This window comes from Acipenser ruthenus, chromosome 4 (genome assembly GCF_902713425.1).
Source record: "Acipenser ruthenus chromosome 4, fAciRut3.2 maternal haplotype, whole genome shotgun sequence".
Lineage (NCBI taxonomy): Eukaryota > Metazoa > Chordata > Actinopteri > Acipenseriformes > Acipenseridae > Acipenser > Acipenser ruthenus.
The window spans coordinates 91427838-91441895 of NC_081192.1; the positions used below are offsets into that span (position 1 = coordinate 91427838).

Sequence of the window (14058 nt, forward strand, 5' to 3'; positions counted from 1 at the left end):
GGAATTTGGAAAAAATGAAATAGTAATTGATATGTAATTGATTAATTAAATTATATGTTTTTGTCTTTTAAGAAATATAATGTCATTTCATCCTGGCCGAGGTTGTCCCCGTGGAAGGGGTGCATCTGGACAGCGTGGAACACCTCATAATTACAGGCCACAGAATCTCAGACCAATTGCACCTCCGCAGCCCATGCCTCCTTTTCTTTATGATCCACAAGCTGCTCCCTCCCCTGGCTATTCTAACTCTGGTAGTGCAGGTTACATGCCTCCCAGGCCTGATTTTATACCTTATCCACCACCAATGCCCCCACTGGGACAGAATTCTACAAACCAGTGCCCATTGAGACCCCCGTTTCCTAACCCTCCAGTTAGGCAAGCCTTCCCAGGGCCCCCTAACTTTCCTCCCCCTCCAATTCTAAACCCTACCAACAACTCCTTGTCTGGATCAGCTTCTTCAGGTCAAAGCTCCTATCATTACATGATGCCTCCTCCACCATTACCACACACCCCTGTTCCACCCTCCATGCCACAGCAAATGAGCTACCAGCCACCTTATTCCATTAACTATTCCCAGCCGCCCTTTCCTCCACCCAATTTTAATGCCGGATATCAACAGCACTCCAGCTCTTTCAACACTGATCAGTTCAGACATGCAAGTCAGTACAAAGCTGAGAAGTCGCAGAGTGAGCGAAGGTCGCCAGAAAGAAACCGGCGCCCTGAGGAGACCAGGCACAAGGGGTACAGCTATGGAAGCCATGGTGACAGGCACAGGATGGACTGTTCCGGAGAACGACGGGATCGTGGAAGGAGCCCAGACAGGAGGAGGCAGGAAAGTAGCCGTCACAGATCAGACTATGACAGAGGCAGAACACCACCTCGCCACAGAAGTCGGGAGCGAAGCAGGTATCGCTCAGTTATATACAGTTTCCTCACATTGCTATTGCTGTCTGTTGGAAGTGCATACTTCCAGCAGCCTACTGTTGGGATCCAGTAATTAGCGATCTCTGTAGCAAGCCTGAGAGGAAGACACTGGTTGCGGTTATTTTTATGTAGTTTTAGTATGTTTTAAAGAAGCTATCATTTAATATCTTAGTTTTTTTTATAGCTGTGGCAGACATTTATGTTCACCTATGTTCGTTCTTTCTTTCTTTCTTTCTTTCTTTCTTACTAACTAAAGGGAAAGGCATCGACACAGGGAGAGCAGACGGTCTGTGTCTTGTGAAAGGCAACACAGAAAAGACTACAAGAGACCAAGGAGGTGAGACTTGTTATTTTAATAAGAATTTAAAGATGAAAAAATAGCTAGAAAAGGAAAAGTGTTTTCACTCTCTTCTGATGACCAAACCCTGTATTTGCTGCGCTAAGGCTTGCATGACTGCACCATTGTGCAGTCTCTGATCATACACCCTACAGTATGTGAAATGCTTACTGTTTTGTTTTGTTTATTTTTGTAGTCGTTCGAGCAGTCGGGACAGGAAGCGACCTCGTTGGGAAGAGGAGAAGGAGAGGAGGCCAGAGAGCCAGGGCTCAAGTAGAGATAAGAATTACTCTTCTGTGAAAAACAAAGAACCAGAAAATAATCAAGTAGAAAGAGCTGATGATCGAGAAGAGGAAGAGCTTCTTAAGCCGGTGTGGATTCGCTGTACCCATGCTGAGAATTACTACTCGAATGACCCTATGGATCAAGTGGTATGTAAAAGAACAATTTCCGTTCATAGTTTAACCCTGTTTGACCACCTTTAATGTTAACAAGTCAGGTCAAGTTATACAAAATTGGTGATAACTTATAACCCCCCCCCCCCCCCCCCCCCTTTTGTATGACATTTCTTCACATATACACTTTTGTACATGTTTACAAACCATTCTATATGATTTAACATTCCCCTTAGATTATACCCTGATTTGGTTCACACAAACTCCCATTTATAGTCGTATATGTTAACTTATTTTTAATTTTCAGGGTGACTCTACCATTGTTGGCACAAGTAAACTGCGAGATCTGTATGACAGATTTGAAGAGGAGTTGGTGAAGAGACAAGAGCGAGCCAAAGCATCAAGACCTCAATGGGAACCACCAAAAACCAAATTAGATGATGATCTAGGTACCTGTTTTATGCTACTGTCTGTATAACATTTCAAGTAAAGTTACTTTCTTTCCCAGATAAGGTGGTCGGATCTCGGTAAGGAAAACGTGACACTGTGTATCTACCCTTAGATGAGAGTTCAAGTGACTCTGAATGCGAGTCGGATGGAGGAAGCAGCTGCAGCAGCAGTAGTTCAGACTCGGACGTCTTCGATGTCATTGCGGAAATCAAACGCAAAAAGGCACACCCGGACCGCCTGCAGGAGGAACTCTGGTACAATGATCGTGGCCAGGTCTGCAAATCTCTTACTCTTGTTAGTACATTAAGGGTGGAAATGCATTTTATCCAAAAGGAACTGTGGTACAGAGAGCTGGCCAGCATTTATTAATTTGTAAAGTTGTTTCAACAGTTGCCGCATTTTCGTAATTTAACTATGCATTACCTACTCCTTGGTCATTATGTGACAAACTTAAAATGTACAATTGCAGCTTTATTAGACCAGCGATTCAAAATCTCTTGCTCAGATACATTCTGAGATACAGCAGTTTGACCATGGTTGATCAGAGTCAGTGACTCTGATCTAAAGTTTTCCAATAAAAAGCTCCTCAAATAAAGAGTTTTGTTAAAATCTGTAATGGAATAACATATTTTTAGCTTAAACCCAGCGTGGATAGCGACATGGAATCATTGGCAGAGTGGAGTACAGTAATTTGTTTAGCCAGAAGGCAGAAGTTTTGCAATGAGCAGATACAAACTGCTACTGCAGTCCTTTTAACACTAAGTCTTCAGCATTCCAATCTTCCAGTTAGGAAAACATGTCCTTGATTTATAATATGTTTTCTTTTTTAAAATCTGTCAAATTAATTTACTAAGGGGTTCGTTTCATCAACCTATACCCATATCGAGTACTGGTATCAAATGTGAGGTTTTTGTTTTTTTCTATTTATTAGGCTGTGTGTAATACTGCAGGTAATGTACTTATTATATCAAATTATCTTGTGTTAATATTTCATAGATGAATGATGGGCCATTGTGCAAGTGCAGTGCCAAAGCCAGGCGGACTGGAATCCGACACAGCATTTATCCAGGGGAAGAGGTGAGAAGAATGTCTTACTATTAGATCAAATAGTCTCTCTTTAGCTTTCTAAAAGCAGACGTACGCAAGTGCCCATGATGAGCTGCACATGTAGTATCTTTGTCCGAAAAGCTTCATAGTTCCCTGGTTGAACCAGCTGTAATTATTAATGTTGTTACTGTATAGTGTAACTGGTTGCTATTTTTGCAGTGATCCTTTTATAAATCAGAGGAAAACAAAATGTTTTTTTTTTTTTTTCCTGGTTACCTTAAAGATTCTAAGATGACAACTGACTGTAATTCATAATAAGTAAACAGTAACAATGCAGTGACTATTGCAGCATGCAGTTTCTAAACAAAACAATATTTATTTATTTCTTTGATCTTTCCTAGCATGTTAAAGCGTGTCGTCTAATGACAAACAATGCAGGAAGACTGTACCACTACAGAATTACAGTGTCCCCACCTACCAACTTCTTAGTAAGTCAATGTTGGCAATTTATTTCTGGCAATAGATGCATTGTTGCACTATATACATATTTCTGAATATTTAAAGCCATATATTTAAATGTTGTTCAAAAACACTGTCTTTGTAGACTGACCGACCTACTGTAATAGAATATGATGATCATGAGTACATCTTTGAAGGATTCTCTTTGTTTTCACACACTCCGCTTACTAATGTAAGTATTAATAACTTATTGTGATATCTTATCGTCATTAATGCTGAGAAATGTGGCAAGTGCTTCTCGTAAGACAAACAGGACAGAACTTAATGTATGAAGAAAAAATCAACAAAAAAACCCCCCAAAAATAATTGCAGCTTTTAAAGGACCCCAGTGGCTCGCCGACAGTAATAAAATAACTGCCGTTTGGTGTACAATCTGAGCCACATGAGCAAGGTTTGAATCCTGCTTGTGTCAAGTTACTGATCTTGGCTGACCAGGAGTGCTGGTACTGGTCAGTCTCCTGACATGTCTTGAAGTATGAAACTTATGACCACATTAATGGAAATGGCTGAAGTATTTAAAACACAGATTTTATTGTGTAGACGGATACTTGAAAGTAACTGGAATGGTGTACAATTCCTTATTGGAAGATTCCACTGGTCTCTTTATTTTCTAACAAAAATAACTAGGGGGCTTGCTGAAGTGAAAAGCACTGTGAGATGTTGGGTCCACCTTTGAAAAGTGAAGACAGAAAATCCATCAATGCAGAGGCATGACCACAACTGCAAATTGGGTGATGAATACAGAAAGTGTTTAAATAAAGGGAGTTTAACATTATGACATTAGCATCTTAACAGGAATGGCTGGGATCACACAAATTATGAAATGATAATGCATACAGTTGAAACAGGGCATGCTAGTGGAAACAGATTAACAGGTCAAAACGAGGTATTGTCTGATCATTTGTGGTTTATAAATTGGATGAAGGGTGCATAATAAATAGGCGTTCTTTTCAGACGCTTAGCTTGAAAAGGTCCTACTAATTTAAATGTATTCCTCTGTGGTCCAGTTACTTAGAGCAGGAGATTTTGGAGCATATTTTTAACTTTGCCATCTGTATGATTTCAGATTCCATTATGCAGAGTGATCCGTTTTAACATAGATTACACCATTCATTTTATTGAAGAAATGGCACCAGAGGTCAGTATTATTTATTTGTTATCATTTATTGTTATTGTCCTAGTTTCTTAACAAGCCATAGTATGGTATCTGCTGTTTGACTGAATGATAGTTCCTGTTAAAAAGGAGATAGACTTAGACTGAACATCAGTTTTTTTAGTTAAATCTCTAAAGTATTACATTAGAATTAGTATCTGAAGACTGAAAATGCAGTACCTGTTCTCAGACCAGGAACATCACAGCCAATCTACAGGTATACACCTTAAACTGATCTCAGAAACACAATGTAAATATTTTAGTAGTTGTGCACAAGTCAGCAAATGTTTTGTGCCCCAACACTTGTTAGAGAGGAGTCGACTTTATATGCAATCGGAAAATTAATTGCTAAAAGATTTAATGCTGTATTTTATTATTATAATTGCAGAATTACTGTGTAAAAGGACTGGAGCTGTTTTCATCTTATTTATTTAAAGATATCTTGGAGCTGTACGACTGGAATCTTAAGGGTATTTTCTTTATTTATTCTGCATCATTTAAAAACATCCTTCATTTTAAAAATCTGGTTGATTAGCGATTCTTGTCTTTCTTTCTATGGCCATGTTTTAATGTGATTTTGGTTTGATATGACATGGTCAGTCATACCAAGGAGTGTCTTTATAATCATCACTGTGTCATCCGCCAGCGATGTTACTGCAACAACTTTACAACAAAATTACAAGAACCCTGTTGAAAAGCAGTTGGATCACAAGTTTCAAATTGGGTCTAATTTACCTTCACTTATTAGTCTTTGGCAATCTTTTAGCGGCAACTATCTCTAGGGTAAGACTTGCCGCTATTGCTGCTGGTAATGGCCATGCATTGTATTAAGTTAAAATAAATGCTTCTTTTAAATCCATCTTTTGTGCTGGTATACAAAACAAACAGCAAAACCAGGCCCCCAATTTGAATATGTACCTTATTGTTTCTGTTAAATGAGACATTGTCTCCATCTCCTGCTTGGAAGAAAACCTTTATTTGACAATGAATCAAAGATCATAAACAACATATTGTAAACTGCATCAGACTCTTCCCTCCTGTGGTACTAGCTGTGAAATTAAAGAAACGAGTGAAGGGTAATGTGTGATCTACTCTGTACACCAAAGGACCTTTAAACAACCCAACATGTAAATCAGCAGAAAGAATGTGATCTACAGTAACCATTCTTTTTTCATCTTTTTGTAGGGCCTGAAAGTGAGAATGATGCTTCCATTTGTCAAAAATTTCACTTTATGCCTCGTTTTGTTAGATTTCTTCCTGGTGAGTAATTATGCTGGTGTGTATTTCACAACATACACTCAGCACAGTGGTTATGGGGATACTATTGACACTTTGTGGTCTCACATAATAGGTGAGTGTTTTATAGTTAGTGGTCTTTATTTTTTTCTAACACACATACATTCATACATACATTCGTACATACATACATACATAGAAATTAAATTATCAAGATAAGCAGATCTGAATAAATGCGTAAGGCTGTCTGCAAAATGTGGCACCTGTAAATGGGACAATAACCAGGCATATTCATACAGGGCATTCATTATGAGGCATGAATAACTGTTTGGGTGGTAATGCCAACCCAGTAAGAAAATACAATAACTGATACTTTGTAAAGTAAATATCATAATTCTTTCATTATTTGCCTGCCTACGGTTGTGTTTATTTATTTTTGTAATTGTCAGATACATGCGCGATTGTATTTTTGATTATGGCTATCTGATATTACCAACAGGATATATGTGTTTATTCTTATTGTTGTATGCATTCATTTATAAACATGCTATAATTGTCAAGACTTCCTAGTAAATGAAAGTGTTACCGAACCCGCTGCAGTATTTACAAGAAACGCATTCATTTCCTTTGTATTTCAAGCAGTTTTTTTTTCAACATTTTCCTGATAGTTTTAATGTTTTGTTTTTTTTAATTGTTTTTTATTGACACATCATTGAAAATAAACAATATCATTACTTTTTTTATCAACTTTTACATTTGCTAGGAGAATTTTTTTTTGTCTAAACATACTAGTGTATCCAGATCATGCTCCCTTTTCCAACAATGCTGTTTGAAATGAATGTCTGAACGGAAAACCAGCTTGTTGTGGGGGGAGTGTGATCTGAATACGCTGTGATCCTTAGATGTTTTTTTTTTTTTTTCTCTCCTGGCAAACACTCCCTAGTAAATGCTGAGGAATGTATTGCCCAGTTGATTTATGACCCATGACATGTGATTAAAAAAGGGCAACATGGTACACAGCAAAGGTAACAGAATGTGTTTCATGTAAACTTTGCAGGGTGCGCTGTAACACCCTATTAGTATATTCTTGAAGGATATCGGTAGTAAAATAAAGTTGCATGTCTTTCGTTACAGACGGTGGGAAGGAGGTGCTGTCAATGCACCAGGTGCTCCTGTACATGCTGCACAGCAACAAACCGCTGGTTCCTGAAGAAGAGATTGCCAACATGCTGCAATGGGAGGAGTTGGAGTGGCAGAAATATGCAGAGGAATGTAAAGGAATGATTGTCACCAGTCCTGGCATGGTAAGATCTGTTAAGTTTACTGTACTTTGTGGTGTCTCCAGGGGTGTAGTGCTGCGGGTCTGCAGGGAGCGCCGACCCCTCACTTCTTGGGCAGGGAGAGCACCGCTTTGTACTTCACGTGTACAATATTTAACTGTTTTGCTCCTATTAATATATGGAGATATACATGTGTATAACCCATACAAATAAGCAAAGAACACAATAACCGTAAGAAACCCTTGAGAGATAAATAATGAAACAGTTTGAATACAGCATGCCTGGTCTAGAATAATGAGTAAGAGAAGTGAAGGGAACCTGTATGGACACTGTGCTAAGGTGTCAGCGTTTTACAATTAGATGTAATAATTGGAACAGTTCTTATTTTTAGACCCATATATAAGAAAGCATGTAGATAAAATAAGCTAAACATTTATTTAAAAGATAACTCCATCACAACAAACAAACAAAGGGTACCTGTGTGTGGCCTTGCACAGCTTTTTTTGCAAATAGATGTACTTCTGTTTCAAAACCTCAGTCTCATTCGCTCTTAACACTTGAACCGCTGAGATTTCGGACTACATACAACCGCCGCACCCGCAAAATGTGCAGCTCCATTTTAAAACGTCTTCGATATGAAAATGAAAAAAAAAACAATCGGATACAACTTAATATTTTTATTTATGAACATCATACATAACATTTTCAGAGCAGAAACACCGTATTTACATTGAAAATTAAACTTTGTATTTATTTTTTTCAAAGGGCACTTATACATAAACATGAAAAACTGTAATAAAATAAACTTTACGCAATAAACTTCTGTGTAAACAGGTGTAGAAAGCTGTATGCACATAAAAAATTATAAAACATAAATAACTAGTTATAAAAATAGCATAAAACAAAAATATAACATAACTTATGCAATGTGAAAATGCTTTGAGTGAAACAGTTCAAAGGCTCTGTCTGTCTGTTCAGAGTTCTATTACAGCTTTCTATTATTATTATTTATTTCTTAGCAGACACCCTTATCCAGGGCGACTAAATACAATCTACGCAGAAAATACACTTTTCAACTGTACAAGTGCATTTGCCACAGACTTGCCTTTTCACAACGGGTGCAGACATCAAAAGTTCTGTTTTTATTACATTTAGCAACCTGGCATTGTCTTTTATTCCGTGTGCCGGTGGGTGCAGCACTGGCTGAAGGTTGAGGGGCATTTGCCAGCCGGCTTTCGTGTCTCTTATCAAAATGTTTCTGCCGTAGCTCCAGGGCTAGCTGCAAAATGAAGTCCCTCCGGGAGATTGTGTTCCCAGTGCACTCCTGAGCTTAGAATAAGCACATTTTTAATTTTTTTTACAACTGTAAGTAGCGTAGCTATATCACACTATATTGTGATTCAATGTGTATATTTTGTGACAAATGCTAATAATAATAATAATAATAATAATAATAATAATAATAATAATAATAATATATATGATGTGTAGAAGGACTTTCATTAGTGTTTCAGCACTCGACAGGAGTATGTAATATGTTCTTTCACAATGACTTTGATTTTATTACAAAGCCCAGGCTAAATTGTCAGCTATATTGTATTGATTGACTGGCGGTTGAAGAAGCAAGTGCTTATAACATATTCATTTTTATGATTCTGCAGCTGAAACACCATATGGGTATTTAATTCAAATATTCAGTAACACTTAAGAACGGACATGCACGAGATATTCAAATACGCAGAGATATTTAAATTTGAATTGCAAAAGCCGGTCAAAAAGCGGCTATGGCGGTGCTAGTGTTAAGCGGCTGCAATAGGACAGTGAGAGGAGCTGATTCTGGACCAAACCATTCAATATACAAGAAGGGGGAGTGTTACACATAGGATTAATAATAATAATGACTGTTTAAATCGTGTTGTGAAAATATATATTATGTTTGTTTGTTTATTTATTTATTTATTTATTTATCTATCTATCTTTAATATAAATAGCCTATAAATGCCTTGCATGTACTATTGCTTTACAATAATACCTCAATATCTGATTGTCTGAATTTGTAATGAATTGGTACACTCGTTAGCCCTTTCAAATACAGTAACTACTAGAGTGATAAACTGTGGTTCTGTTGAATGTATGGGGAAATGGGGACGGCAGGGGGACGTGGTAGGGGTGAGAGAGCGGGGCGGGGCGGATAATATGGAACCCTCAATTCTAAATATAGCACTACACCACTGGGTGTATCTATTCTCTATTAAAAGTAAACCATGCAAGTTAATCGCAGTGTACTGGTTAAATCACAATGCAGGAATTTAAAACTTTTGTTGAGCTAAAAAAAAAAAAAAAAAAAAGGTTGTAAACAGTATCTAGCTAGTAAGTCAGTCTACAAAAAACTTCTCATGCAATTATCAGAATATTTATTTGGCAGGAAATTGCTGGAGCTTGGTGCATTGTGGGCTTTGCAGATATACCAATACTTGTGTGGCAAGAAATATATATGTACAGGCTATTTCTGCATGAAACAATGCTAGGTTGTTTAATACTTGAATAGAATGTCATTGCGTTAATAAGCAGTTTCATCATATTACAAAAACAAATTCGAGAAATGATATACTGCACACTGTTAGTTGATAGTTTTATTGATTTTGCAAATGTTTATTAATAGTAAACTGAATGGAGGAGATTGTACTTTGTACTTTTATAGGTGGCAGCCATACTGCTTCACATTTAAACATGTTTTCTTTAGTAGGACAAGTGGAATCTATGCCATTTTCATAGAAATTCAAATTCTTTTTATCCTAAGATAAAACAATATGGAAAATATGCAATGTATGCTTAAATCATCTTATAGCTCTCATGATTCTTGGCATCCAGATTAGAAGCACGTTGTAATTTCATATTGTGATTTATAATTGTACTGCAAACAGCCATTCTATCATTTATGTCTTTGCCTGGTATTTTACAAAAGATGTGCAAGTCATTTATGAATGTTAATCAATGAGTTTCTAGAACGTATGTGGTATCTGGTACTTGTACTAGATTCACGAAGACATACTTACTTAAAAGCATAATATATAGCAAGTGTTCTTCATGTTCATGTTCACAGTTTTCACAAGCCTTTGTGAACAGCTTATCTGGTTTTGAGTTTCGAAAGTTACATTTTGCAGAAACCCAGCTCTGTTCGAATTGACCAATTGGACCGGGAGCAGTTTAACCCAGATGTCATTACCTTTCCTATAATTGTGCACTTTGGGATAAGACCAGCGCAACTGAGCTATGCCGGCGACCCACAGTAAGATTTTCTTTTTCTTCCTGGAACCTTTTGATTTATTTTTTTCCTTTTAGAAGAAGCATACCCATACGAACTACATACTGTTACAGTAATGAGTTAGTCATACTGGTATTTAATTTATTTTGTATACAAAATGTAGTTTATATACAAAATAAATATTGCAGTAATATAAGGCATCTTCTACTTTCACAGTTTATTTTGATAACAATATTGTGTTTAAGGTACCAGAAGTTATGGAAGAGCTATGTGAAACTACGCCATCTGCTGGCCAACAGTCCAAAAGTCAGACAAGTGGACAAACAGAAGCTAACACAAAGAGAGGTATTTAACAAGATGAATCAGGCAGCTCACATGAGTTTTTTGTTAATGTATACATTTTTAATCTGTAGGTTACATTGTTCTAATAAGCCCACTGTGTAGTAACAATTTAGCAATTTTTATATCAGTAGGTAAGAACATGGGGCAGCAGTGTGGAGTAGTGGTTAGGGCTCTGGACTCTTGACCGGAGGGTTGTGGGTTCAATCCCCAGTGGGGGACACTGCTATTGTACCCTTGAGCAAGGTACTTTACCTAGATTGCTCCAGTAAAAACCCAACTGTATAAATGGGTAATTGTATGTAAAAATAATGTGATATATGTATAATGTGATATCTTGTAACAATTGTAAGTCGCCCTGGATAAGGGCGTCTGCTAAGAAATAAATAATAATAATAATAATAATAATAATAATAATAATAACATGTAGAAGTGATCTTTAAAATGAGCTGTTTATCCAGAGAAAGTAGGAGTCCCCCATATACGGAAGAAGTGTTTCAGTCTTTGGTGCCCTGGAGAAGGGTGGAGGACTGTCAGTTACTCATTTGACCTATTGGGTAAAGAAAAAAAAAAATACCAAAAAAAGCTATTTCACTTGTAAATCAGACACATGCTCATCAATAGGCTGTATTCATGGAAGTTATAATCCAAAACTGAACTTAAAATGTACAGTACAATTGTTTCAATACTATAGTGTTTGCAGATCAGATTGTTTTACCTTATGGATGAGCAAGCAGGTCAGGAATGTCAATACACAGGTACAGCCAGAGGTCCAGATAAGCTGTGTACCTGCTGTTTTTACGCATTAAAAATTACGAAATACACACTAAATACGTACTAAATTTTTATTTAATGCGTAAAAATGTGCATAGCAATTTTGCTGCACAGATTGTCTGCCTCCCCTAAAACTTCTGCTAACAACTACATCTCCCAGAATACAATGCATTCAGTTACTAGGAAACTATACACAAGAAAAACCAACCCAACAAACATTATCCAATCTCTGGCCAGCCCTGATGATGTCTTTGCAGCCAATCAGAACCTTGTAGAACTGTGGTTGTACAGTAGTTCAAAGTAACATTGCAGGCTCTTTTTTAATGCCTACCCCATTACCATTAAAGATTGTACAGTATTTGTCGAGATAACTCATGACTTCAAGGTAATGTTACATTTTACCTCCTGAAAATACATTTTACTCTCTGTGTTAAAATTAGAGGGCACATTACTCTCAGACCCAAAACCTTATCTTGAGCACTGACTACAACACTAATATTGAACCATGTAGCGTAGTATCTACTTTTAACATGTTTGTTGTGACTACAATCCACTCCCCCTGGAGCCAGGACACAAAGAAAATCATAAATCCACAAGCACTTGGATTTTTCAAAGCCCTCTTTAACGTAGTACATCTGCTTGATCATGGAGCTGTTTTATATTTCTAACACAGGCTATATTTCCATTGCAGTGGATTTATTCGCTAAAAGTTTACGGATTAAAAAAAAATATGCGACAAGCTCAATGGAAATGGGTATAATTCGCAAAAACGTGTACATTTATTAGAACTTTTAAAAACCCTAGACCTTAGGGTTTTAGGAAAATCGATATTTTCAGAAAATGCTAATTAAGGTGCCTTAATGCGCATAACTTTAAATTGAAATAATTTTATTCACATAAAATAAGCGAATCCCCCAAAGTGCACTGCAGCTCCTAAGGAAGTTCCTTACTGGGAGGAAAAAATGGCGACTAACAGTAACAGGTGCAACTGGGAGACTGCATATTCTGCACAGCTAGCCAGCTTATACAGAGCGATAGCGATTCTCTTTTCTGTTGGTATAGGTGATCTTGGGCTGAACTGTTCTGGAGCAATATACGGGACAAGTTTAGTGCACAGTTCGTTAAAAGCTTCCCTGGTCATCCTGAAATGGGTACGCCAGCGTTGATCATTAAAATGATCTTGCACGATATTTTCCCAAAATATATTGCAACGCTTGTACACCCACTTTCGAGGTGGATTCCGTTTTGTGGTTGTGAGTAGTAACCGCTCCAAGTTATACAGCTGCCTTCTAGATCTTCTCTGTCTCATAACAATACTGATACTGCTGAAGCAAGCTGCAGTAACAGCATCAGTATTATTTGGCCTTGTTCACGAAAATCCTGAAATTTGAGTTTTTTCTGCTACAAACCATTTTGCTGCTGAAAAGTTGACCGCTGTAGAGAACACGTGCGCAATGGCTTTAATTCTCCAGTTTGAAAAGAATGTAGCCTATTTTAATATCTATACGTCACACGTCGTGAACACCACCAATCTTTCCTGTACAAATAAATTCCTTGCTTTTATGGCATGAATTTTATTAATATAAAAATGACTGATAAACTGATAAATGACTGATTAATGAATATTTTATTGTAAATATCTAAATAAAATTCAGTAATAAATGTAATTAATTACAAAGAAAATTCAGTACATTTACCATGTATAGCATTCTGCCTTTCCCCCTTTTTCTTTTGCAATCCCCGCAATTTAGAAGTATAGTGACATCAAACATTAGCCTACATAAAACGAAGTTTGAAACCCCCTTCGTAATGTTCTCTCTTGATTTTATACAAGCTGAAACAATTGCTCTGTATATAAAAATCAGTCAGATGATTAACTTCGTGTTTATTCCCTATTTATTAATAGAGAAAAAAATAAGGGGGGAAAAAGAAAGAAACATAATATGAAAAGTGTGTGCTTATTAAACATTTAACATTTCTCATAAATTACAAGAAGAGGTGAAAATGCTCCTGTAATTTATGAGAAAATAGTAGGCTACCCTTATAGTAGGCTATAACCAAAATATCAGTTAATTAAGATTCTTATGGGGTAAAACAAATCAAGCTGTAGGTAGCCTAACGTACTGAATTTTACAATTCAAAAAGTATAGTATTCAAGTACACCGGTCAAATATTATGGTTAGATTTTCACCTGAGAATACTTTCAGAATAATTATTTTTTTGTGAATAATAAACTGGTGGGAAGTGATGGTCAGTAGACTGCTGTTTAGTAAACTGGGGTTTTTTGCTAGAAGTGATACGTCATCGTATAAGTAAAATCACATATATTTGTAAAGTAA

General features: G+C 36.8%; 1 protein-coding gene across 2 annotated transcripts in view; it reads left to right on the top strand.

Moving 5' to 3' along the window:
* Positions 1 to 14058, top strand: part of LOC117399785 (ribonuclease 3-like) — a 51220-nt gene that overhangs the window by 933 nt on the left and 36229 nt on the right. For both annotated transcript variants that reach the window (XM_059023097.1, XM_059023098.1), the window contains exons 2-15: positions 73 to 906; positions 1181 to 1261; positions 1458 to 1692; positions 1964 to 2105; positions 2219 to 2379; positions 3103 to 3183; positions 3555 to 3641; positions 3758 to 3844; positions 4739 to 4810; positions 5214 to 5295; positions 6011 to 6085; positions 7196 to 7365; positions 10506 to 10630; positions 10852 to 10951. In XM_059023097.1, the coding sequence (XP_058879080.1) occupies positions 80 to 906; positions 1181 to 1261; positions 1458 to 1692; positions 1964 to 2105; positions 2219 to 2379; positions 3103 to 3183; positions 3555 to 3641; positions 3758 to 3844; positions 4739 to 4810; positions 5214 to 5295; positions 6011 to 6085; positions 7196 to 7365; positions 10506 to 10630; positions 10852 to 10951 (2325 nt within the window). In that variant the 5' untranslated portion in view covers positions 73 to 79. The remainder of the gene's footprint in view (positions 1 to 72; positions 907 to 1180; positions 1262 to 1457; positions 1693 to 1963; positions 2106 to 2218; positions 2380 to 3102; positions 3184 to 3554; positions 3642 to 3757; positions 3845 to 4738; positions 4811 to 5213; positions 5296 to 6010; positions 6086 to 7195; positions 7366 to 10505; positions 10631 to 10851; positions 10952 to 14058) is intronic.